Source organism: Miniopterus schreibersii (assembly GCF_964146895.1).
Source record: "Miniopterus schreibersii genome assembly, chromosome: 2".
NCBI classification, from domain to species: Eukaryota; Metazoa; Chordata; class Mammalia; order Chiroptera; family Miniopteridae; genus Miniopterus; species Miniopterus schreibersii.
Genome location: NC_138102.1, coordinates 160963170 through 160983100, shown reverse-complemented (window position 1 = coordinate 160983100; position 19931 = coordinate 160963170). Strand labels below are relative to the sequence as shown.

The 19931-nt window shown below is 35.9% G+C and overlaps 1 protein-coding gene across 5 annotated transcripts in view; it reads left to right on the top strand.

Annotated features, from left to right (window-relative positions):
• PIK3C2G (phosphatidylinositol-4-phosphate 3-kinase catalytic subunit type 2 gamma) overlaps positions 1-19931 on the top strand; it is a gene marked incomplete at both ends in the record, with an annotated part of 233519 nt that overhangs the window by 139157 nt on the left and 74431 nt on the right. For all 5 annotated transcript variants that reach the window (XM_081128961.1, XM_081128959.1, XM_081128958.1 and 2 more), the window contains 5 exons: positions 3159-3266; positions 6807-6899; positions 8347-8476; positions 12907-13043; positions 14889-15058. In XM_081128961.1, coding sequence (XP_080985087.1) covers positions 3159-3266; positions 6807-6899; positions 8347-8476; positions 12907-13043; positions 14889-15058 — 638 coding nt within the window. The remainder of the gene's footprint in view (positions 1-3158; positions 3267-6806; positions 6900-8346; positions 8477-12906; positions 13044-14888; positions 15059-19931) is intronic.

Below are 19931 nucleotides of genomic sequence, written 5' to 3'. Positions count from 1 at the left end.
GGAAAATGCTCTAACCAACTGAGCTACCCAGCCGGGGCCTACAAATCAATTACTTTAATCAATTTTTTTTTTTTTCATTTTACTATCCTAAAGTTAGTGATAATGTCTATCACCAGGATATAGCTTTTTTTTTTTAAACTTTTTTTATTGGTTGATTTTAGAGAGAGAGGAAGGAAGAGAGAGAAATATATCAACATCAATTTTTTGCCCCTCTTATTATTTATGCATTCATTGGTTGATTCTTGTATATGCCCTGACTGGGGATTGAACCCACAACCTTAGAGTATTAGAATGATGCTCCAACCAACTGAGCTATCCAACCAGGGCCAGGATATGGCTTTTTGATGTAAGTAGCCATGTAGCATACAGAGAGGACCTGACAAGAAGAGTCCAACTTAACGGCAGTTTGACTCAAAAAGATCAGATGAAGTAATTTCCTCAAAAATGGCAGCACAACTCAAACTTGTAGAAGTACATGAGGGGACTTTTTAGGGTGCCCTTGTCCAAGGTACAAAATCTAGGCCTAGATCTTCCTAACATTGCACTAATCAAGATCACATTTTTAAAGACTTTTGCCAAAACAAATAAAATGAATTAAATGAGAAATCAATAATGGTGTGGAATGTAATACTTTTACAGTAAGATCCCTGATAGTCAAAATACTGTGCCTTTTTCATCACCGATTATAATAATGGACTTGGGCATTCTTCTTGATCTAATGGAAGAACACTTGCTTTTTTAAATTATCTGCGCTACTAGTTCCCTCAGTGACAGACCATTAAGTAGGTTCTCTTAAGTTCAACATTCTAGATACAGGGAGATAGTGGACATCTATTCATTGTAAGAAGAACATGGTTCGATAACAAGTACTTACTACAGGCTAGGAGTTAAGAATAGAAATATGACTAAAACATGAATCTTGTCCTCAAGGAAGATCATGGTTTCTCTCTACCCACTTTTAAAATCAACAAGAGTTTCATCAAAATGATATGAAAATAATTATAGGTAAAGGGCAGAGGTGATTGCCAGGGGGAGTGGGGTGGGTAGAGGTGGAAGAAGGTACAGGGGGGATAAATGGTGATAGAAAATAAAATAATAAAATGAAATAATCAGTTAAAAAATAAGCAAACAAACAAATCTTATTTTGCTTTTGATTTGTCTATGTGTGTGGGTACAATAACTTTTAATGAGGTATAAACATTTTTTATAAAGTATAATTACAAAGTACTTTAAAAAATAAAAAATATGTAATCAACAAGAGTTTTCAACAAAATGGTATGAAAGTAGTAACAGGTAAAAAGTCCTAGGACTCTTTCCCAGCCCAAGATTTTTTTTGCTGTAGTTCACTTAATTTGGTAGAAATAACAGAAACTATGCAACTTTACCTACCTAGGAGATAATGAAAAATAAAAAGCATACATATGGAATTTATTTTTAAATGGGAGACCTGTAAACTCTGCTTACACAGAAGAGCCTTAAGGCACATAACATGATGGACAATGAAAAAAAATAGTGATTCGTCCATATTACTGCACACTCGTTAATTATTTTCTAGAGACAGACAAAAAGTTGAAAGCAAGTAAAATAAATTGTTTTTGAAATTTACAAAATTATATGGGTTCAGTCATTATTATGCTTTAAAAACACTCACATATCTAAGATGCACCCTGTAGGAAAATAATTCTGGTGCCATTTTTGACCATCTGCATCATGCTCCAGAGTGATATTGACATTCTTCTCTCGAATAAATGTATTTATTTCACCTCTACTGGCTGATTTTGTGATAACGCTTCTTCATGTGAAAATAGGAAGAGAAAATGAAAGATGGGAGAAGCATTTATAATTTTTCACAATTTAAGTTACTGATTGTTATTTTTTATTTATTTATTTATTTTATTTAAATATCTTTATTGATTTCAGAGAGAAGAAAGGAGAGAGAGAGAGGAAAGGAGAGGGAGAGAGAGAGAGAGAAACATCAATGATGAGAGAGTCATTGATGGGCTGCCTCCTGCACGCCGCCAACTGGGGATCGAGCCCGCAACCCAGGCATGTGCCCTGACCGGGAACCGAACCCCCATCTCCTGGATCCTAGGTCAATGCTCAACCGCTGAGCCACGCCTGGCCGGGCTGATTGTTATTTTTTAAAAGCACTCATTAAAGCCTAACTATATGAAACGAAGAAATTTTAATTAAACAGAGAGAGCAGAGATTTCCCTCCATGATATTCTTCAGGCAAATCCAGGCAGAGATAGAACAAAGGTGGACAGACAGACGGAGCTCTATAGTGGAATTTTGCCTCATTTCTCCACCTTGCTCTTCTGGATTCTAGGAGCAGTAGATTCTATTATTTGCCAATGAGCCAGTAGAAAGAGCTAAAAACTCTTGAGAATGAATTGAGAGTTATTAATATAATATTCTCATTTTTAGAATTGGGCTTAAAAAGTTTTCAAAAGTGGGCTAAAAGGAGCTCTCAGAATTTTGAATTACTATTACTATTTTGCTTGAATTATTGTTTTCCCCCTTTTTTTGTCAGGGGATACACAATTCTAAAGGTGGTGTTTGTGGTCTCAGACCTGCCACAGGTGCTATGGAAGAAGACTGTGGAAGGGAGAGTCAAGTACCAGAAATACACTCATTGGCATTTAGTAAACTATACATATTGCTGTTTCTGCCAATTATTATTTGTCTGCAATTATAATTTTTTGCCATTATTGTTGATAATATATGTGAACTTTTTTTATTATTATTAAGTGTAAATCTTGAGAGTTACAAACTAAGGTTTTAGGAAATTATCACAAGTGAATCACATTAATAATCACTTAAAACAGGGACTGGAAGTTGGTGGACAACAGGTCAAGTCCAATCCTGCATGTTTTGTTCGAACAGAACAGGGCTTCATTTTGGTTTTTCTTTTAATTGAATGTAAAGTTCTTTAAAAAGGTCATGCACTCATTAATTCCCCATTTTCCCCAGCACTCCCCATTGTTTTTAGCCTGCTGCCTCAAATGTGGCTACATAGCCTACCTGACCCTAAAGCACCCCAGTGTGCAACCCCTGAATTAAAGAGTTTATTTAATCAATATAAGAAAATTATAACTTGAAGAAAAAGTCAACTTCCTTACAGTTTCTAAAATGCTTTTTGTTATGATTTTTCACAGGAGGTACTGAAGAAAGAGATTGGCAGACTAGAAGAATTCTTTCAGTACATACATACCTGTCACCTTCCTCTGAACCCTGCCCTTTGTATAAAGGGGATTGATCGAAAGGTAAGTCAATCTATTCAATACCTAAGTTGAATATTTTTGTTCTATGTTGTTTTGCTCACTGTATGTCTTTGAAATGGCAAATACAATTTAGGAAATCTTATTGCAATTATTTTAAGAGAACAGTAATTCAAACCATGTGCTCCATTTGATGCACTGTGACCAGCTGAGATCACATTGGCCTCATCAGATGATTTGTTGGTTTAGAAACAAACTATACATCATCTCAGTGAGAAAAAAAATAAATATACTTCTCACCAAATTGTTTTCTCGATTTATTCAAAATGGTTGATTTGATGACTCCAAGCAGGCTGAGTTTAATTTCATGCTTATTTAGATTACGTGCAAACCCATGTCTAGTATGCTAATATATCATTAGCTACAACATCTCCATTTTGATTCAATTTAAAATTCATTGGTGCTCATGAGTCAGTGTGCCAGATAATGTAGTTTGTGATTTTACTAATGCTTGAAAGCCCTTCCTGGTGGTGTCACATTTATAAACCCCTTCTCTTCCTAAGCCTCTGTCAGCCGCCCTTTCCTGACTTAGAGTCATCCTTTCTCCTCTTGGAGAAAGAGTTTTATTATTCTCTTTCTCAAAAGCCCAAGAGTAGAAGACACTAATAGAGAGAAGTATTGTTAAGTGAGATTTAGGAGTAAAGAAGTTAAACTATCATACGTGCACAATAAATGTTACCTAACTAGCGTTATAAGACAATCAACAAAACAAATTCAATAATTAGTAGAAAAATTAGGCCATTTTTACTATAAATAAAAAAGGTTTTGCTAAAAACTTGATACTATGACCTTTGTAACTTTGCTGTTACAAAGACACTCTCGAGACTTTCTTAATATGCTTCATAAACATATTTTGAAAAATAACAAATTAAGGCATCAATTCCATAAATTGAGATATATATGTCTATTTGAATTAAATTACAAATCATTGCTAATTTTAAAAAATTGTGTAACTTTTTAATTATTAGTAGTGCATCTGAATAATGCCAAAGATATGCAGAAACTCAGCATTTCAAAGACATAGTATGTTAAAGTCAAAAGAACAATCTGGATCATTGAGTCCAGATGTTGGTTTTTTGTTTCTGCTTTCTTGGTTGGTTGTTGGTTTGTTTAATTTTTTTCAATTAAAATTACATAATGAGTTTTGGCATTTGGAAATTTGGGGCACTGGCTCTAAGGGGTGGCTGCTGTAAGTATCCAGGTGAGCTGGCCAGACCTGGGGTCACCACCCCAGGAGTCACCACCCCTAGTGCTGTGATGGGCACCACACTCCCCTGCAGCAACCTGCAGCCATCAGCACTTTCCCTGAGACTGAGAAGTGTCCTGAGTATAGAAACTTCTTTGCCCCATTTGCTCTGACCAGCTGTGCCTGTACAAGGCTGCTGCCCCTGTGAATTCAACAAAGAACAGGACAGATGTGGCAGGTGATGCTCTTACCTACGGAACATTTTAGTCTGTCCTCTGGTCCTGCTGAACAACAAGTAAGTCTGGAGGGACATGCATCCTATCTGAAGGTGCAATAAATATGGCAAAAATCAGAGCCCACATCTGGTTGCCACCTGAGGACCCATGGAAAGAGCCTCTATGAATCTAATGAGTATGGTAAGACCTTCAAACAGACCTGTCAGCCAATGGTTCACCTGAGAATCCACTGATAGAACTAGCCGTATGAATGCTCCCATCTCATTAAATACCAGACACTCCATGCTTGGGAGAAACCTCATAAAAGTGATGAATGTGTAAAAGCCTTCACTCCGAGTTCCCTGCTCAGTGGCTATCAGAGAGCCCATAATGGAGAAAAACCTTCTGAGTGCAATGAGTGTGGGAGACCTTTACTCAGGGTAAAAACCTTTTCCAACATTAGCCTCTTCACAAGCGAGAAACCTTCCAGTTGAAATGGGTGTGGGAAAGCTTTCTGTTCTGATGGAAACCTTATCCACAATCAGAGAATCCACACTGAGGGGAAGCTTATGAGTTTAATGAACATAGTAAGGCCTTCAGTGAGAATGAATATCTCATTTGGCATCAGAGCCTCCACACTGGGGAACAAACACATAAATGTAGGCAGTGTGGAAAAGCCTTCAATCAGACCTGTCAACTTGTCAACATGAGCAAATTCATAGCAGAGAAAAAAAACTGAATGCAGTCTGGCAAGGCATCAAGTCTGAGTAAATGTCTCAATGTATGTCGCAGGCCTCACACAAGCAAAGATCCTTGCCTTCAGCCTCCCTTTGCCCTTTGCCTCTCTTCCCTAGACTTGGGATGCCTCAAAGAGACCCCCAAGAATTGAATGAGTAGTATTTGAAATCCACTGATCTAAACTCATGTCTGGCCTAATACAGGATTTCTTAATTCAATATCATGACAGAAGGTCATATGTTCCCTGATTGACTTATTTTTGCAGCAAAAATTCATTACTTACCAGACAGCCTTCCCCATTTACTATAAAACTAAATTGATTCGGAAAGCAGGGGTTTCTGTTTGCTATGGGATTGGGTGAAGTTTATGTGAATAGGTTAAGAAATAGATCCTTTCCTCTCAGCTTCCACCAATTTCAGACTTCTCAGAAATAATGATATTCAAACTGAGCCTTCAACATGTATTGATATCATATTTTAACTTAGTTGATAAACTGAAAGTATCAAGTTCTTTCCCTTTCTTTGGTACTGAGTGTACTCTTTGCTGTCAACATGAACTCTCGAATAGCCCAAACACACACAGCCTTTTAATGCTCAAACGAATGTAAGAACATATGAAGAAAATAAGCAATAAGGGAAGTTAAAGAAAAGTAATCAATATTGTAAAGCTAAAAATAGAAATGCAAAATGTAATTGAAAGAAATGAAAAGAGAAAATATATGTTGTACTCATTTTTAAAGGTAATAAAATATTCATTAATAAAAAGGGGGAAAGAATGCATTAATTTTTTGAACTACCTAATTAATGTCAGGCACTATAAAGGGTATTTTATATCCATTAGCTCATATATCTATTGCAAACATGGTGAGGTAGGGGCTGTTAACCCCATTTGATGGTGAGATACAAACATTTTAGTACCTTGCCCAAGGTCTTACAGCTAATAAGTTACAGAATCCAAATTTGAACTCATTCAGGGCTTTCTTAACTCTATACCTATGTTTCCTCAGTATGCTGCAGAGCAGAAATAATTAAAAGGAAATAATTTTTTTTAAATAACAATTTTATCTTTTAGGTATTAACCAACTAGCATAAGCACAATACCTACATACTACTTTATTTAAATCCCTGACATAGTACCACTGTTTAGTGAGAAAAAATGTAGTTGAAGATTTACGACCTGCCAAAAAGCTGGCTTTTCATTTCACAAGTAAAGGCTTTGGTTGGTAAAACTAAAGTTTTTTTTTTTTTTAAATAAATAAGTTTCTTTGTTCCAAAGTGTAGAAATTACTCATATGTGTTATATTTTCTCAAATAAATTCTGTAAGGGGCCATGATTTCCAGGAAAATGTTCTTTTTATTTTGCTCACCATTTTCTCTTCTCTTATAGGCATGTTCATATTTCACATCTAATGCTTTGCCATTGAAGATTACTTTCATCAATGCTAATCCAATGGGCAAAAATATCAGCATCATTTTTAAGGTACAGTAACTCCAAAAGCATCAAAATGATTACATTGGTAGAGATATTGATTTATTACCTACAAAAAAATTACTGTAGCTATTTTCTTCTGGCAACAACACAGAAGATTCCAGTTATTTTTTATTTTGCATTTTTGCAGAATTATAGTACAAGCCAAACTATGATTGGCAATATATCAAACATTACTGGCTTAAAGTCAATGAACCTTCAGTGCAAAACTTAAGGAAATGTGTTTCAATAAACAAAATTATACAATCACTTTTGAGTAGTACAGAAAACAGAATATGTGGCCAGACCCTAGGCGGGGAGCTTTCTTTTGGCCTAAATGCTAAATTAGAATCAAAATTACCTGCCACTCAAATGCTATAAATTAATTTAGCATAAAATTCTTATCTGCAAGCATGTGCTTATTTTAGCAATTTGGGTTGTTTTTTTCTTTTTAAATAAAACATAAATATGAGCTATATCAGTCGTTATCATGAATCCCACGTGAAAACAGTAAATGGTTATAGACAGGTAGGAAAAAGAGAGTAAAGAAAAAACTAAAAAAAAAAACTAAGAATTTGCCATTCATCCAGCTAGTTTAATCAATTATGCAGCCAAACCTGACAACAAAGTCTCAGAGAGTGATATTTTTGGTGGATTCTGATTATTTTTTAGGATAATAGTTAGGACACCCATACTTTTTCTCTGAACTGTGTAACCTCAAGCAATCGTGTTCCAATGACACTGCATATTTGCTGAAGGGAAAAAAACAACATGGAATCTCATGTTGGCATAATTTTCTGCATGTAATTTAGAAAGCAGTTTCAAAATAAAAATTCTTTTTAGTTTAAAAGCATAGAACTTTTCTTTCCCCTTGGACATATTCCATTTCTTTCACCAACGCTAGAAAAATCTCCCCTTCATCATTTCTTATTTTTATCAAGGGCCATTTACTCTGAAGACTTTTCTGCTGTCCTCATAACAAGAGGAGCCAGTGAGTCAGAGTCGGATGAATCACATGTGTGCCGTTTCTCCTCCTAGTCGAGAAGCTCTTGATATTCTGTTTATCAGAGCATAAATTTATGGCATACAAATAATGTTGCACTTAACTCTCTCTTGGCTGAGCTTGAAATGTGGATGAACCTTCATTCAGCCTTTCTTCGCTAGACTTTGAGTCTAAGATGCTGCAAACGTGGATAATAAACTGAAAGATTATCAGGGAATAGCATTCCAAGCAGCTTCTAATTTGATGGCTATAGCTTCTGTAGTCACTTAAGGGGAAATTCTCATTCCCTTTGATCTTCTGTCAGAAACACAAGGAACTGTTAGTGCTAATAAAATAATTGAAGCCACTCTAAGTCAGGCTAAAAATGTATTCAAGGAAAGAAATGACATATTATATTTGAAAGCTATTAAGGGAATTCAAAGAGAAACCCAGAGTCTATCATTTTGTTTTTAACAGGCCGGAGATGATCTTCGTCAGGATATGCTTGTTCTGCAGATTGTCCAAATGATGGACAATATTTGGCTGCAGGAGGGCCTGGATATGCAAATGATCATTTATAGATGTCTGTCCACGGGAAAAGGCCAAGGTCAGTATAGATTAGACGGTGGGTTGACGTACGTTATTTATGTCATACTTTCACTGGTAAAATGCCACCAAACTTTCCACAGCACTCATTTTAGGCTATACATTTTAAAAGCCAAAGAACTACACATAGTCATCCTTTTTTAAAAATAATTATTTTCAAAAACGATAAGCCAAGTTAACTTACAAAATGCATAACGTCTTTTTAGATATTAATGAGAAACTTGACAACCCAAATGTTAACTGTGATCTTTTTGTGTGTGTCTTTAACAGTTAGCTAATTAATAACTAACTCCTATTTTTTCTCTTTTTTCAAGATGATAATAGAAAAGCCTACTCATTAAACAAAAAAAAAACCGCCACAATTGTTGCCTATTGATGCAAAATTTGCCAAGTTGCAAATGCTTAAAGGGGTTCTAAAAATTCTAAATATATTATAAACCTGCGCTTAATTTCTAAAAGACTTTGGAGTAAAATACAATTAATATTAACAGTCAAAGGTGACCATACATGCAAACTTTGAACATACTTCAGCGTTGCTTTTCCCTTATAAAACCTAAAACATTATTATGGGAATATAGTTACATTTATACACATTACCAATGGAAATAATGTCAGTGGTCCATCTAAATTATTAGCAAAACATCAGGGGTAAAAGTTATATTCAATTACAATCATGCTAAATAAAAATAATAATTATTAAGATATCTTTTTTACATGTGGCCATTGCTACTTAGAATTTCATTAAAGTAATTGGTATGAATTATAGCAGATAATTCTGAATAAACAAAGGAATAAAAAAATCATACAACTAGAAAAAGGACCTAGGACCATGTAGTCTTTTTTTTTTTCATTCAAGCAGAGCTACAATTTAAACTCATCATCACTAAAGCAAACCTGCCTCTCCAGTTCCTGACATCCCACCACTAGGCTCAGTACCCCAGCCTATTGTGATTTGAGATTTTAGAAGCAAAGAATGGAAGCACCTTCTAGTTAGTTTAACTTACAACTTGAATTTCAGTATGACTCTATTGTCATACAATCCAATTATTTTGATTCTTATAATAGGGCTATTGCTTCCATGCCAAGTGTCCCATCCCTGAACACTTTCTAAAGCTCTAGTTCCTAAAATAGTCTTTTATCATTGCTACTCTGAGATCCATTTATTCCTTGAGTTTTACTCCTCTTTTCTCATGTGACCTAATTCTTTCATAGCCTAATATGTTGAAAGTGTAAGAATAAAACTAGATGAGCCGAGGTGAGCTTTATGATGTCACATGGATCACCTTTTTTTCAGAAATTGAATACATCACTGACCTCCATGGAATTCTTCAGTTCTATCTACTCATTTCTCAGTTTACAACAATAAAATATAACAGAGGCTAAATCTTTTGAAATTAATAAAATGATTCAGCAAAAAAATAACTGTAGACTTGCCCAAAGTTGCAGATGTCATAAATCAAAGTTATTCTTCCCCCATCTACCAGCAATCTTCTATAGTTGTAAAATTTCAAATGGCATTATAGTAGCAAATTATTTCTTCAAGAAAAATAGAAATCATTAAAGCAAATGTCATTTTTTGGTTGCATTTTTAATCATGTTCCAAGGCTTAATGAATATCTACTATTCTCAGGGAATGTCACAAAGTAAGGTAGAGAATACTAAAACGAGCTCTTGGCCCTTAAGTCAAGTATACTCCAGACCAGACATTTACGTGACTTTATCAACATTATTGTTGATTATAATTCTCATGACTAATTTGTATATAATGTCCTAAGACTTTAGAAGTGACTATCAGAAAAAAATTATTTATAATTTATTTCTGGCTCTCCAAATTTCATTGGCATAAAAATTACTTAGGGGAAATGAAGGAACAAATCTAATAAGGCCCAAACCAGGGTACTAAGTCAGGCTCTCTACTGGGGGCAGGGGTGGGGGCGGGGCTGGGAGTGGTCAAGTCTTGGTGATTGAAGAAACTGCACCCCTTTTTGAGAGCCACTGCCTTTCATGGTGTCACCTTGAAAAGTTTTGTTCTTAAGAAGCTTGCTACTTAAAGTATGACCCATGGATCAGCAGTATGGACATCCCTTGAGGATTTGTTAGAAATACAGAATCTCAGGCCCCACCCCCTTCCTACTGAATCAAAACCTACATTTTCACAAGATCCCCAACTGATATATACGTGCATTAAAATTTGAGAAACACTACATTAAAGGACTGTAAGAACGGAACCACACATATTACTCCATTTGCACGGAATTATGTTAGAAGCATTTAAAAGGTGTATGATACGTACTAGCTTAAAATGTATAAAATGTAATTTATGGTTTTAATTAATAGGCAGAATTTAGCTATCATGATTGTTATAAATTAGGTACAAGGTTTTCTGAGTAGTCAGCAATGCAAGGCTTATGATAAATGACTTGGGATTTAGAAAAGATTAACTCCCTGAAGACAAATGTGGTCAGAAAAGTAACTGATATTGCTATAGTGTAGTATCCAAAGGGCGTAATAATCTAAGTCCTAATCTCGGGCATGGCCAGATGTGAGGCTGCGGTGAAACACTTGGGAACCAGGAAGAGGTAATTTTCCTTTAAGAAATGTTACGTAGAGGAACTGGAAAAATGAGGAGGGACATTTTCAGTAATTCCATTACTACTCAATGTAAGGCTTTACATTTGCTATCATACTTAATACATGTGAACAAAACCTACACAAGAGCCAAATACTGTTGAAGGAGGAGGTAGGGGTGTTATGATATTACATATGTACCCAGGATCCAGGATTTATCTCTGGGGTATTGTTTCTCTTTCTTTTTTCCCTTTTCTTTCTTTTAACATATAGGTTTCATACGTTATATTTGCAGCATTTAATTCCCATTCCCCACATTTGTTTGTTTTAATTATCTGTATTGATGAAAATATTACAGATGTCCCCTTTTTTCCCCATTGACCCCTTCCACCCTGCCCCCACCCCAGGCCTTTGACACACTATTGTCTATGTCCATGGGTTATGCATATAAATTCTTTGGTTAATCTCTTCCCACCCACCCACCCCCGCACTCCCACCTTCCCTCTGAGATTCTTCAGTCTGTTGCATTGCTTCCAAGTTTCTGGATGTATTTTGTCCATCAGTTTATTTTGTTCATTAGATTCCACATATGAGTGAAATCATGTGATACGTGTCTTTCTCTGACTGGCTTATTTCACCTAACATAATACTCTCCAGGTCCCTCCATGCTATCTCAAAGGGTAAGAGATCCTTCTTTTTTACAGCTGCATAGTATTCCATGGTATAAATCCCACTCCCCCTGTTTAAGTTTCTTTCTGATCCAGCAATGTAGATGCCTAATGGTCACAGCTGGGCTATTGGATATTAAAAGAGATTAAGGCTGTGACCATTTGCCACTGTGCCACTGGCCAAATCCAGCACAGAGAAGTGTTTTGTTTCCCATCACTGTTATCTGTTTGTTGGTGTTTAATTTGAATGTTTTCAAGGTAGACCATAAATAGTCAATTTTAAAAACTCAACCATCTCTCTTTTCATATAATTACATTTGTGTTCCTGGTCCTTTTGGGAATTTGAGTTTGCAACTCTTGTAGATGTCATAATGGTAGAAAGCAGAAGTGTCTTTCAATGGCTTTATTTATAGAACTGCATTACAGGTTGTTTTGTGGACATTCGTCCTAGGATAGTTTTAAACACTGGGTTTAAATTGCTGTTCTAAACAGGATAAAAATCAGTGGGTTGGAAATATTTACATTTCAATAACCTTATGAACACAATGAAAAAGAAGCCTTAATGGATACATAGCCAGTGGGGCAAAGGTCCTACTGAAGTTCAGTCAATATATGTTCCCTTTAAAAAAAATGATAATCATAGTTTATCTTTAATGTTGACTGAGAAGGAAGAGGCAGGTGACTCTCTACCTGTTTACTGCCTAGTTGTTGCATTCACTCTTAGAAAATGACCATTTAACATGACGCTTTTATGAACCTGAACATTGATTTTTATAATATATTGTAAATATTTGTTATGAAGATTACATTTGGTTTGCTTACCAAACTTGTTGTACAAGTTTGAATGTCCTCCCTTAAACAGCACAAACCATACATTAATTAACCCACTATGGACCCAGTGGGGTCTCTGAGGACATCTAAATTGACTCTCTACTGTAGTTCTAGAAAAAAATATTAAAGCTGTTTTGGCACATCTGATCCAAACACTACTAGTAGCCTCATTGCTCCCCAGGATTTAGGAAAAATTAGAAGGGAGTCCATCGAGATGAGGCTCCTTCAGAAAAGATTTGGAAAGGAAGATTGTAATCTAAGTTGTGCTGGCAACTATTGTTACCTAGATAAAGATGTATTTTCTAAGCATCCCTCATCCTGTGAAGAAAGAATTATTTCCATAAGCCCTTTTTTTCTCAAGCAGGATTGGTGCAGATGGTGCCCGATGCTGTAACCTTAGCAAAGATCCACCGCCACGCTGGACTGATGGGACCACTGAAGGAAAATACAATCAAAAAGTGGTTCAGTCATCACAACCACTTAAAGGTGGATTATGAAAAGGTTTGTCCTGCTAGAGTGGATTTTACATAATGTACTTAAATAAGAATATTTAAATCCTTGAGTTCTAAGTCACTCAGTCATCAGCCTAGTGATAATGACCCAGTTTAAATGTTATATAAACTAGGTACAAATTTCTGTGTTTGGTTTTCCTTCTAGGTAAAATTCGAGTCTATCAATAAAGACTTTCTTTGTTCAACTGCCTCCCTTCTCTCACCTAAGATGATGCTCTTTCAACTACTTCCTTCAACTTACCTCTGCCTATTTGTACACAATCTCCAATTTCTAGAAATCCCCCTCCTTCCTTTGCAATACATTTCTTCTGCCAAGCTCTACTTTTTCATGCCTTATTCTTTCAATGTTTGCAAAATGCATAATAGAGTTTCAATTTTTTTATATCTCAGTACTTTACAAAACATACTGTTTTATTTGACTTGGAACATTTTCCCCACTTTACTTCATCTTGGCATCTGGCCAGCAGGGTTCAGTTGTGCAGGCTCTGTCCAGGGCTCCTGGCTAAGGGGAGTCATTTAGAGCTAGGCCTTGTTCTACTTGTCAAGACATTAACTGGTATATCTGGGTCCACCCAGAGGCAGAAGCACCTAAATGCTAATTCACACAAAGCTACAATATGAGCCAGCATTAGACTTGCTCAGAACTGTCCTAAGCACTGAAATTTCCTCATACTAGGAAACCCCTCCGTCCTGGGCAAGTGGGATGATCTGTCACCTACTAACATGGGTCATGATAGAGAGACCCAAGAGTTCACCTATTCCAGACTCCTGTGAAATTGGAGTGGAGCAAAATATAGGCTTTGGAAGGCCAAATAACAAAGAATTAGGTGTTATCTTGAAATCTATTTTTAGTCATTTTCTGAATTGTAACTTGAGTTTTGCACAAATCTCTGGTGTTGTTCTGTTTTAGGTGTTTCCATATACATTTGCTCTTCACAGCCACAATGTGAAAAACATATTTTATCTTCACTCTATAAGTGAAGAAAATCTAGACAGACAAATTATGTGACTTGCCCAGATACTTAGGATACCTGGAAGTAAGTTGTCCCGGCATGTAGTCCAGTGACATAGACTCTCAGTCCAGCAAGTCAGCCATACCATTCGAGGAAACTCATAGCCATGGCTCAACCAATCACTCATGGTTACACCAAGGGTACTCATGGTTGCATCCTTGATGAAAATGATACATACCAGGAGACCATTTTGAAAACAAAGAATCATTTTGGCCAGACGCCTCTGCTGATTAAAGAAACAGAAGCTACAATTGACTTAACAGTAATCTGTTTCCACCCGCACAAGCATTCATTGATATATACTATACCAAAACACTTTCAGACATGAACTGGATGACCTATTTGCAAGGATAAACATAAAATGTTACAGATATCCCAACATAGCTTTTTCTGTGTTAAAAATTCAAATATTAAACAGCTGATATTTTAAATTTCTCCGGGGATAGGAAATATTAGGCCATATTGTTTCTTCTTTTACATTCAAAAAAATCATTCAATATGGTATATTTGAGACATAAAAAAAATCACACTAGGAATCCTCTCTAGAAATTCTGAAAACTAGCTCCAACAAATGAAAGATATTTTCCCCAACTTCAATGAAAACATGTATCTATTAGGCTAAAGAAGACATCACTTCGTGTTCTTCTGCAGCATATCAAGAATGTTATTTTATCATAACCCTTCTCTCAGCTGAAATGCAGAAGTGGTTCTTGATTATGTAATTTTGCTTTCATCATACTTTTTACCATTAGCTCTGCTGTGAATGCACTTGCTCATTCTATATACGTGTTATTTTTGTGTTATTGTTTTCAACTAATTAGGCCTTGGCGAACTTTTTCTATTCCTGTGCCGGCTGGTGTGTGGTTACATTCATCCTGGGAGTCTGTGACCGTCACAACGACAATATCATGCTGACGAAATCAGGCCACATGTTTCATATTGACTTTGGAAAAATTTTAGGTCATGCACAAACATTCGGAGGGATAAAAAGGTTAGTGCACAAATAACTTTTGTTACAGTAATTAAGTAATGTCCTAGAGTGAAAAAAACTACTGCATAGAAACCCAGCAGATGACTTGCTCCCCATCTCTCAAACCCCTGAAGATAACATGAACATAATTATAGATCTAATAAACTGAAGGAAATTTTTTTTTCAATAGATTGTTAATGGAAAAATTAGTTTCCTAAAATAGTTAGTGGACTAAATCGGCCATCTCCCATGAGATACTAACCCTGCTGTAGTCTGAATTATCTGAAATACAGTATTTTGGGTTTTTTAATAAACCATGAATGGTCAGTGAGGCATAAGTTTATGGCCTCAATGCATCTGGTATATTGCCCATAGCATTCACTATGCCTAGTCCACTTATTATAAAACTAGCACACTTCCTGACCCCAATCATCCTTGAATCATTCTAAATATATTTAGTGAGCACCTACCAATCAGTAATGTGGAGCTACAACATTAAACAAGTTACATACAAGCCTGATCTCTTTCTACTAGAGATGACAGGCATTGAACAAGTTAACATGCAAAGAAATAACATGAGGAAATAAAGAGTTTAATTTCTTTCCCTATTTTTTTATTTTGTTAATCCTCACAATAGGATATTTTTTCCATTGATTTTTTAGAGAGAGTGGAGGGAAAGAGGGAGAGGGAGATAGAGAGAAAAACATCAATGTGAGAGAGACAATCAACTGGTTGTTTCCCCATGCACACCGGCCGGGGCTGGGAATCAAACTTGCGACCAAGGTATGTGCCCTTGACTGGGAATCAAACCCAAGACCCTTCAGCATGCGTGCCGATGCTCTAACCAGTGAGCCACCCCAAGAAATGGTATAGAAAGTGACTGAGGCACAGATACTGTTTGAAAGAAGCCTCTTGGAAGAGGTGAAAGACAGCTATGTAATGAGTGGCAACTTTGTGGAGATCCATGAGATGAGAAAAAAGCAAAACTACAACCATCAGCATCAGGGTAAGCATGGCATGCTCCAGGGACGACAAGAAAGCCTGGGGCTCGTCGGTGGGGTGGAGAGGGGCAGACAGGAGGAGGTAAAGGTGAGGAGCCTGGTGGAGGCCAAGGCAAGTAGGGCACTGAGGACATAGTAGGGAGGTTGGCTTTTATTTAAGTCCAGGGGCAGACCATTGATGGACTTCAGTGGAATTCAAAGCTCTCTCCTACCGTCTGGTGAAGTAATGAGGCCAGTCAGGAGGCTACTGCAATAGTTAGGGCAAGACTTTAATGGTAAAAAATGGTCAGAACTGATAGATTCAGAATATATTTTGGAGTGAGCCACAGAACCTGCTAATTGATTGGGCTGGGGGAAGGGCTCAGTGGGTGAGAAGAATAGAAAAGATTCTAGGATGACTCCTGGGTTTTCAGCTTTAGCAAATAATCATATAATTTACTGGAAAGGAAAAGACTGTCAGATGAATAGGTTTTTGTTTTATTTTATTTAAGCTGGAGGCAAGGAAACCAGAAGTACAAGACCAAAAGTCCCTTGCTTTAAAAAGAGACTTCATATAAAAATAGAAATGGGATCAGTCCATTCCAAAGACAAATCAGTCATTTTAGCTAAAAACAGCTCCTCAATAGAAGAAATAATAATGTCTGCTACAATATAATGTGATGAACTTTCTCCAGATGGCCATAATCTGGTATCAAAACGCCAACATAAACTATATAATATGGATCTTTGGGAATAAAACTGATTTCTTGCTGGGTCATTGCCCTTTTATACTCATGCTTACATCACCATTCCAGAACATCTCACACCACCATCTGTGTGATTCTGTTTAGGAAATGTTTGCAAATATTGGGTTCTCCACATGAGTCAGCCCAGCATCACTCTCCTTTGGATTCCTTGCCCAGGTGTCCCTGAACCATTCCTCTGAATTCCATTTTCTGGAATTCCACCATCTTCATGCTTAGACCAAATCTGAGGCTCTTGTGGACTTTCTAACTTTGAAGAAAGGAAAAAGAAAAAATCACATTTCGGTAATGAATATGAAGATTTTCACATCTTGTACATAAACAAACAATCTTTCCTTATTGGTTTTAATTATGTGATTAGATAAAGAGGACTTACAACAGTAGATTCAATCATGGGAGGATTCATTAAGACATTCCTTAATGATTCTGGGGAAATGTGGCTAATCCCTATAATGAAAATACTGACAAATTTCACCAACTTTCTGAAACATATTTGTTTTTCTTCTGAAGTATTGCTTAATAATTCTCTTCATTGCTCTATTTTCTCTCACAGAGATTCAAATTAAAGTGGTTTGATTATGCATACACAATTTTTCACTCATAGTTACCCTGTAACAGTGATTTCTATATAGTCATTTTTTATTACCTAAAAGATACTCTTGTAATAAACTTTAAATTTCAACTCATTTTTTTTAATGACTCTCTTTTAGAGGAAAACTTAAGTAAGGTCTTTATTGGTGATGTTCATTGCTCTCCAAACTCATTGTTTCATACTTTTAGTTTTTCAAAGTATATTTCCACAGTCTAGATCATCTTTTGTTTTGATAATACTAGACTTACATGAGGTCTTTCTTGCAGCTCTTTTTCTAGATGTTTTTAGAGGCTATATGAGCAGTGGTTAAGGTCAGGTTCCCTGGAGATAGACTGTATTTTTTTTTTTAATCTGATGCTAACATGTGCTAATGATGTGACCTTAAACAAATAGCTTGTCTGTGCCTCAGCTTAATCATCTATAAAACAGATTTGTTTTGAAGATTAAATTAATTGTTATATGGAAAGGGCTTAGACGAGTGCCTAGCACTGAAGGTTCTATGCATGTTTATAGTAATTAATTATAATGTAAGTATTCCAAATGAAGTGACAAGAGACTGCATCTCTAGGTGACAACTGTTTCTTTCATTTAAAATTATCAATGTATCTTGTTTTTGTGCTTTTTAAAGTATGGGCTTTGAAAGTAAAAAACTGAACTATTAGTCCTTTAAGTTCTCTGACTTTGAGGTTTGTTAACTGACAGACCAGATTAAGCTACCTGTCAGGTTTAGTTAGATTGTAACATATTTCAACAAATCATCCTTGACTTCAGAAATAACTTTAGACATAAGCAGAGATGTGCTGGATCAGCTTGCAAGAGCCTATTGTGTCTACTACTCAACTCCACTTTCAGTGACATCACATTGGGTAGCCATAGTGGGAGTATATACACGATGAAAACTGACAAATGTCACAAATCATAGCTTTTTTTTTTTCCTTAAAAAAAAAAGTGAGCTAGTTATCAAATATTTACCACTACCACCACATAATAGGACATACATCCATTTAAAACAGATGAAAAATAATTCTGGAACTCAACAAAATAAAATGCAAACTCTGTTCTTTTCCTATTAAATTATTTATATCAGGATCATCAAAATATTATATATCTGTCCTCTTACGACATGGTTTATATCCTTTTCAAGTATCTATGACCATTTTGACATTATCTTCAATAGTTAATTACCACTGATTTAAAGATTTTTTAATGTTTAATTTCTAATCTGAGCATTATTATGCTTATATTCTAAATATTCTCAGCTTAAAGCCATCTTTGGAAAACAAAACTCCCTTAGCAGATTAAAAGATTAATTTTTGTCTTGCTCCAGTCGTTCTGGCTTAGTGCAATATTCATAATAATCCAAAGGCTATGTAGGTGTTAATGACCTTCCACATGCTTTAATTACTATCTTAGTGTTCTTTGAAATTATGAGGCTTACTAGTTTGTTATTCACACGATTGTTTAATAAGAAACATTGTGGTTCTTTTCACTCAAAGAAGTCCTCATCTAAATTTTCTAGAAGAAATGTAGACTTTCTAATAACTCCAACTGTGAGTGTCTTAAGGATATCTTTGTATCTTAAGCACCTAGCTAGTACCTGACACTTAGCAGGGGCTCAATCTTGGTTGATCACTATAAAATTGCCATAAACTTTATATTTCTTGACCTGAGAAAGTATAATTTTTCTGACGATGAAATTCTTAAGAACTTGACGTATTCTGTTTTATAACTGGAAATCTACCAAGGGATTTTTACCTAGTGGCCCCTCTACATGTGGGAGTCTGGGGGATAAGACTCAGCTTTGAGACACACCACCTCATACCCATGAGGATAGCTTCCACCAGAAAATGGGAAACAAGTGTCAGCAAGGATGTGGATAAGTGGAACCCCTGTGCAATGTTAGAGGGAATATAAAATGGTACAGCTGCTGTGGAAAATAGTATGGCTGGTCCCTAAAAATATAAAAATAGAATTACCAAATGTTGTAGCAATTTCATTTCTGGGTATATACCCCAAAGAATTGAAAGCAGGGACTCAAACAGTTATTTGTACACCCATGTTCTTAGCATCATTATTCACAGTAACTAAAATGTAGAAGCAACCCAAGTGTCCATCAACAGGTCGGTGGGTGAGCAGAATGTGGTATAGACATACAAATAGAATATTATTCAGCCTTAAAATAAGAAAATTCTGACACATGCTACAACATGGGTGAACCTTGAGGATGTTATGCTAAACAAAATAAGCCAGTCACAAAAAGGCAAATACTAAATACTTGCATTTACATAAGGTACTTGGAGTAGTCAGAATCATAGAGACAAAGTTAAGTGGTGTTGGCCAGGATTTAGGAGAAGAGAGGAATTGGGAGTTGTTGTTCAATGAGTATGGAGTTTCAGTTTTATAAGATGAAAAGAATTATGGAGATGGCTGGCAGTGATGTTTGCACAATGTTATGAATATTTTAATACCACTGAACCGTACACTTATAAATGGTTAAGATGGAAAATTTTGTTTTTTCCTACCACAATGAAATACTTTTTTGAAAAAATAGGTATACT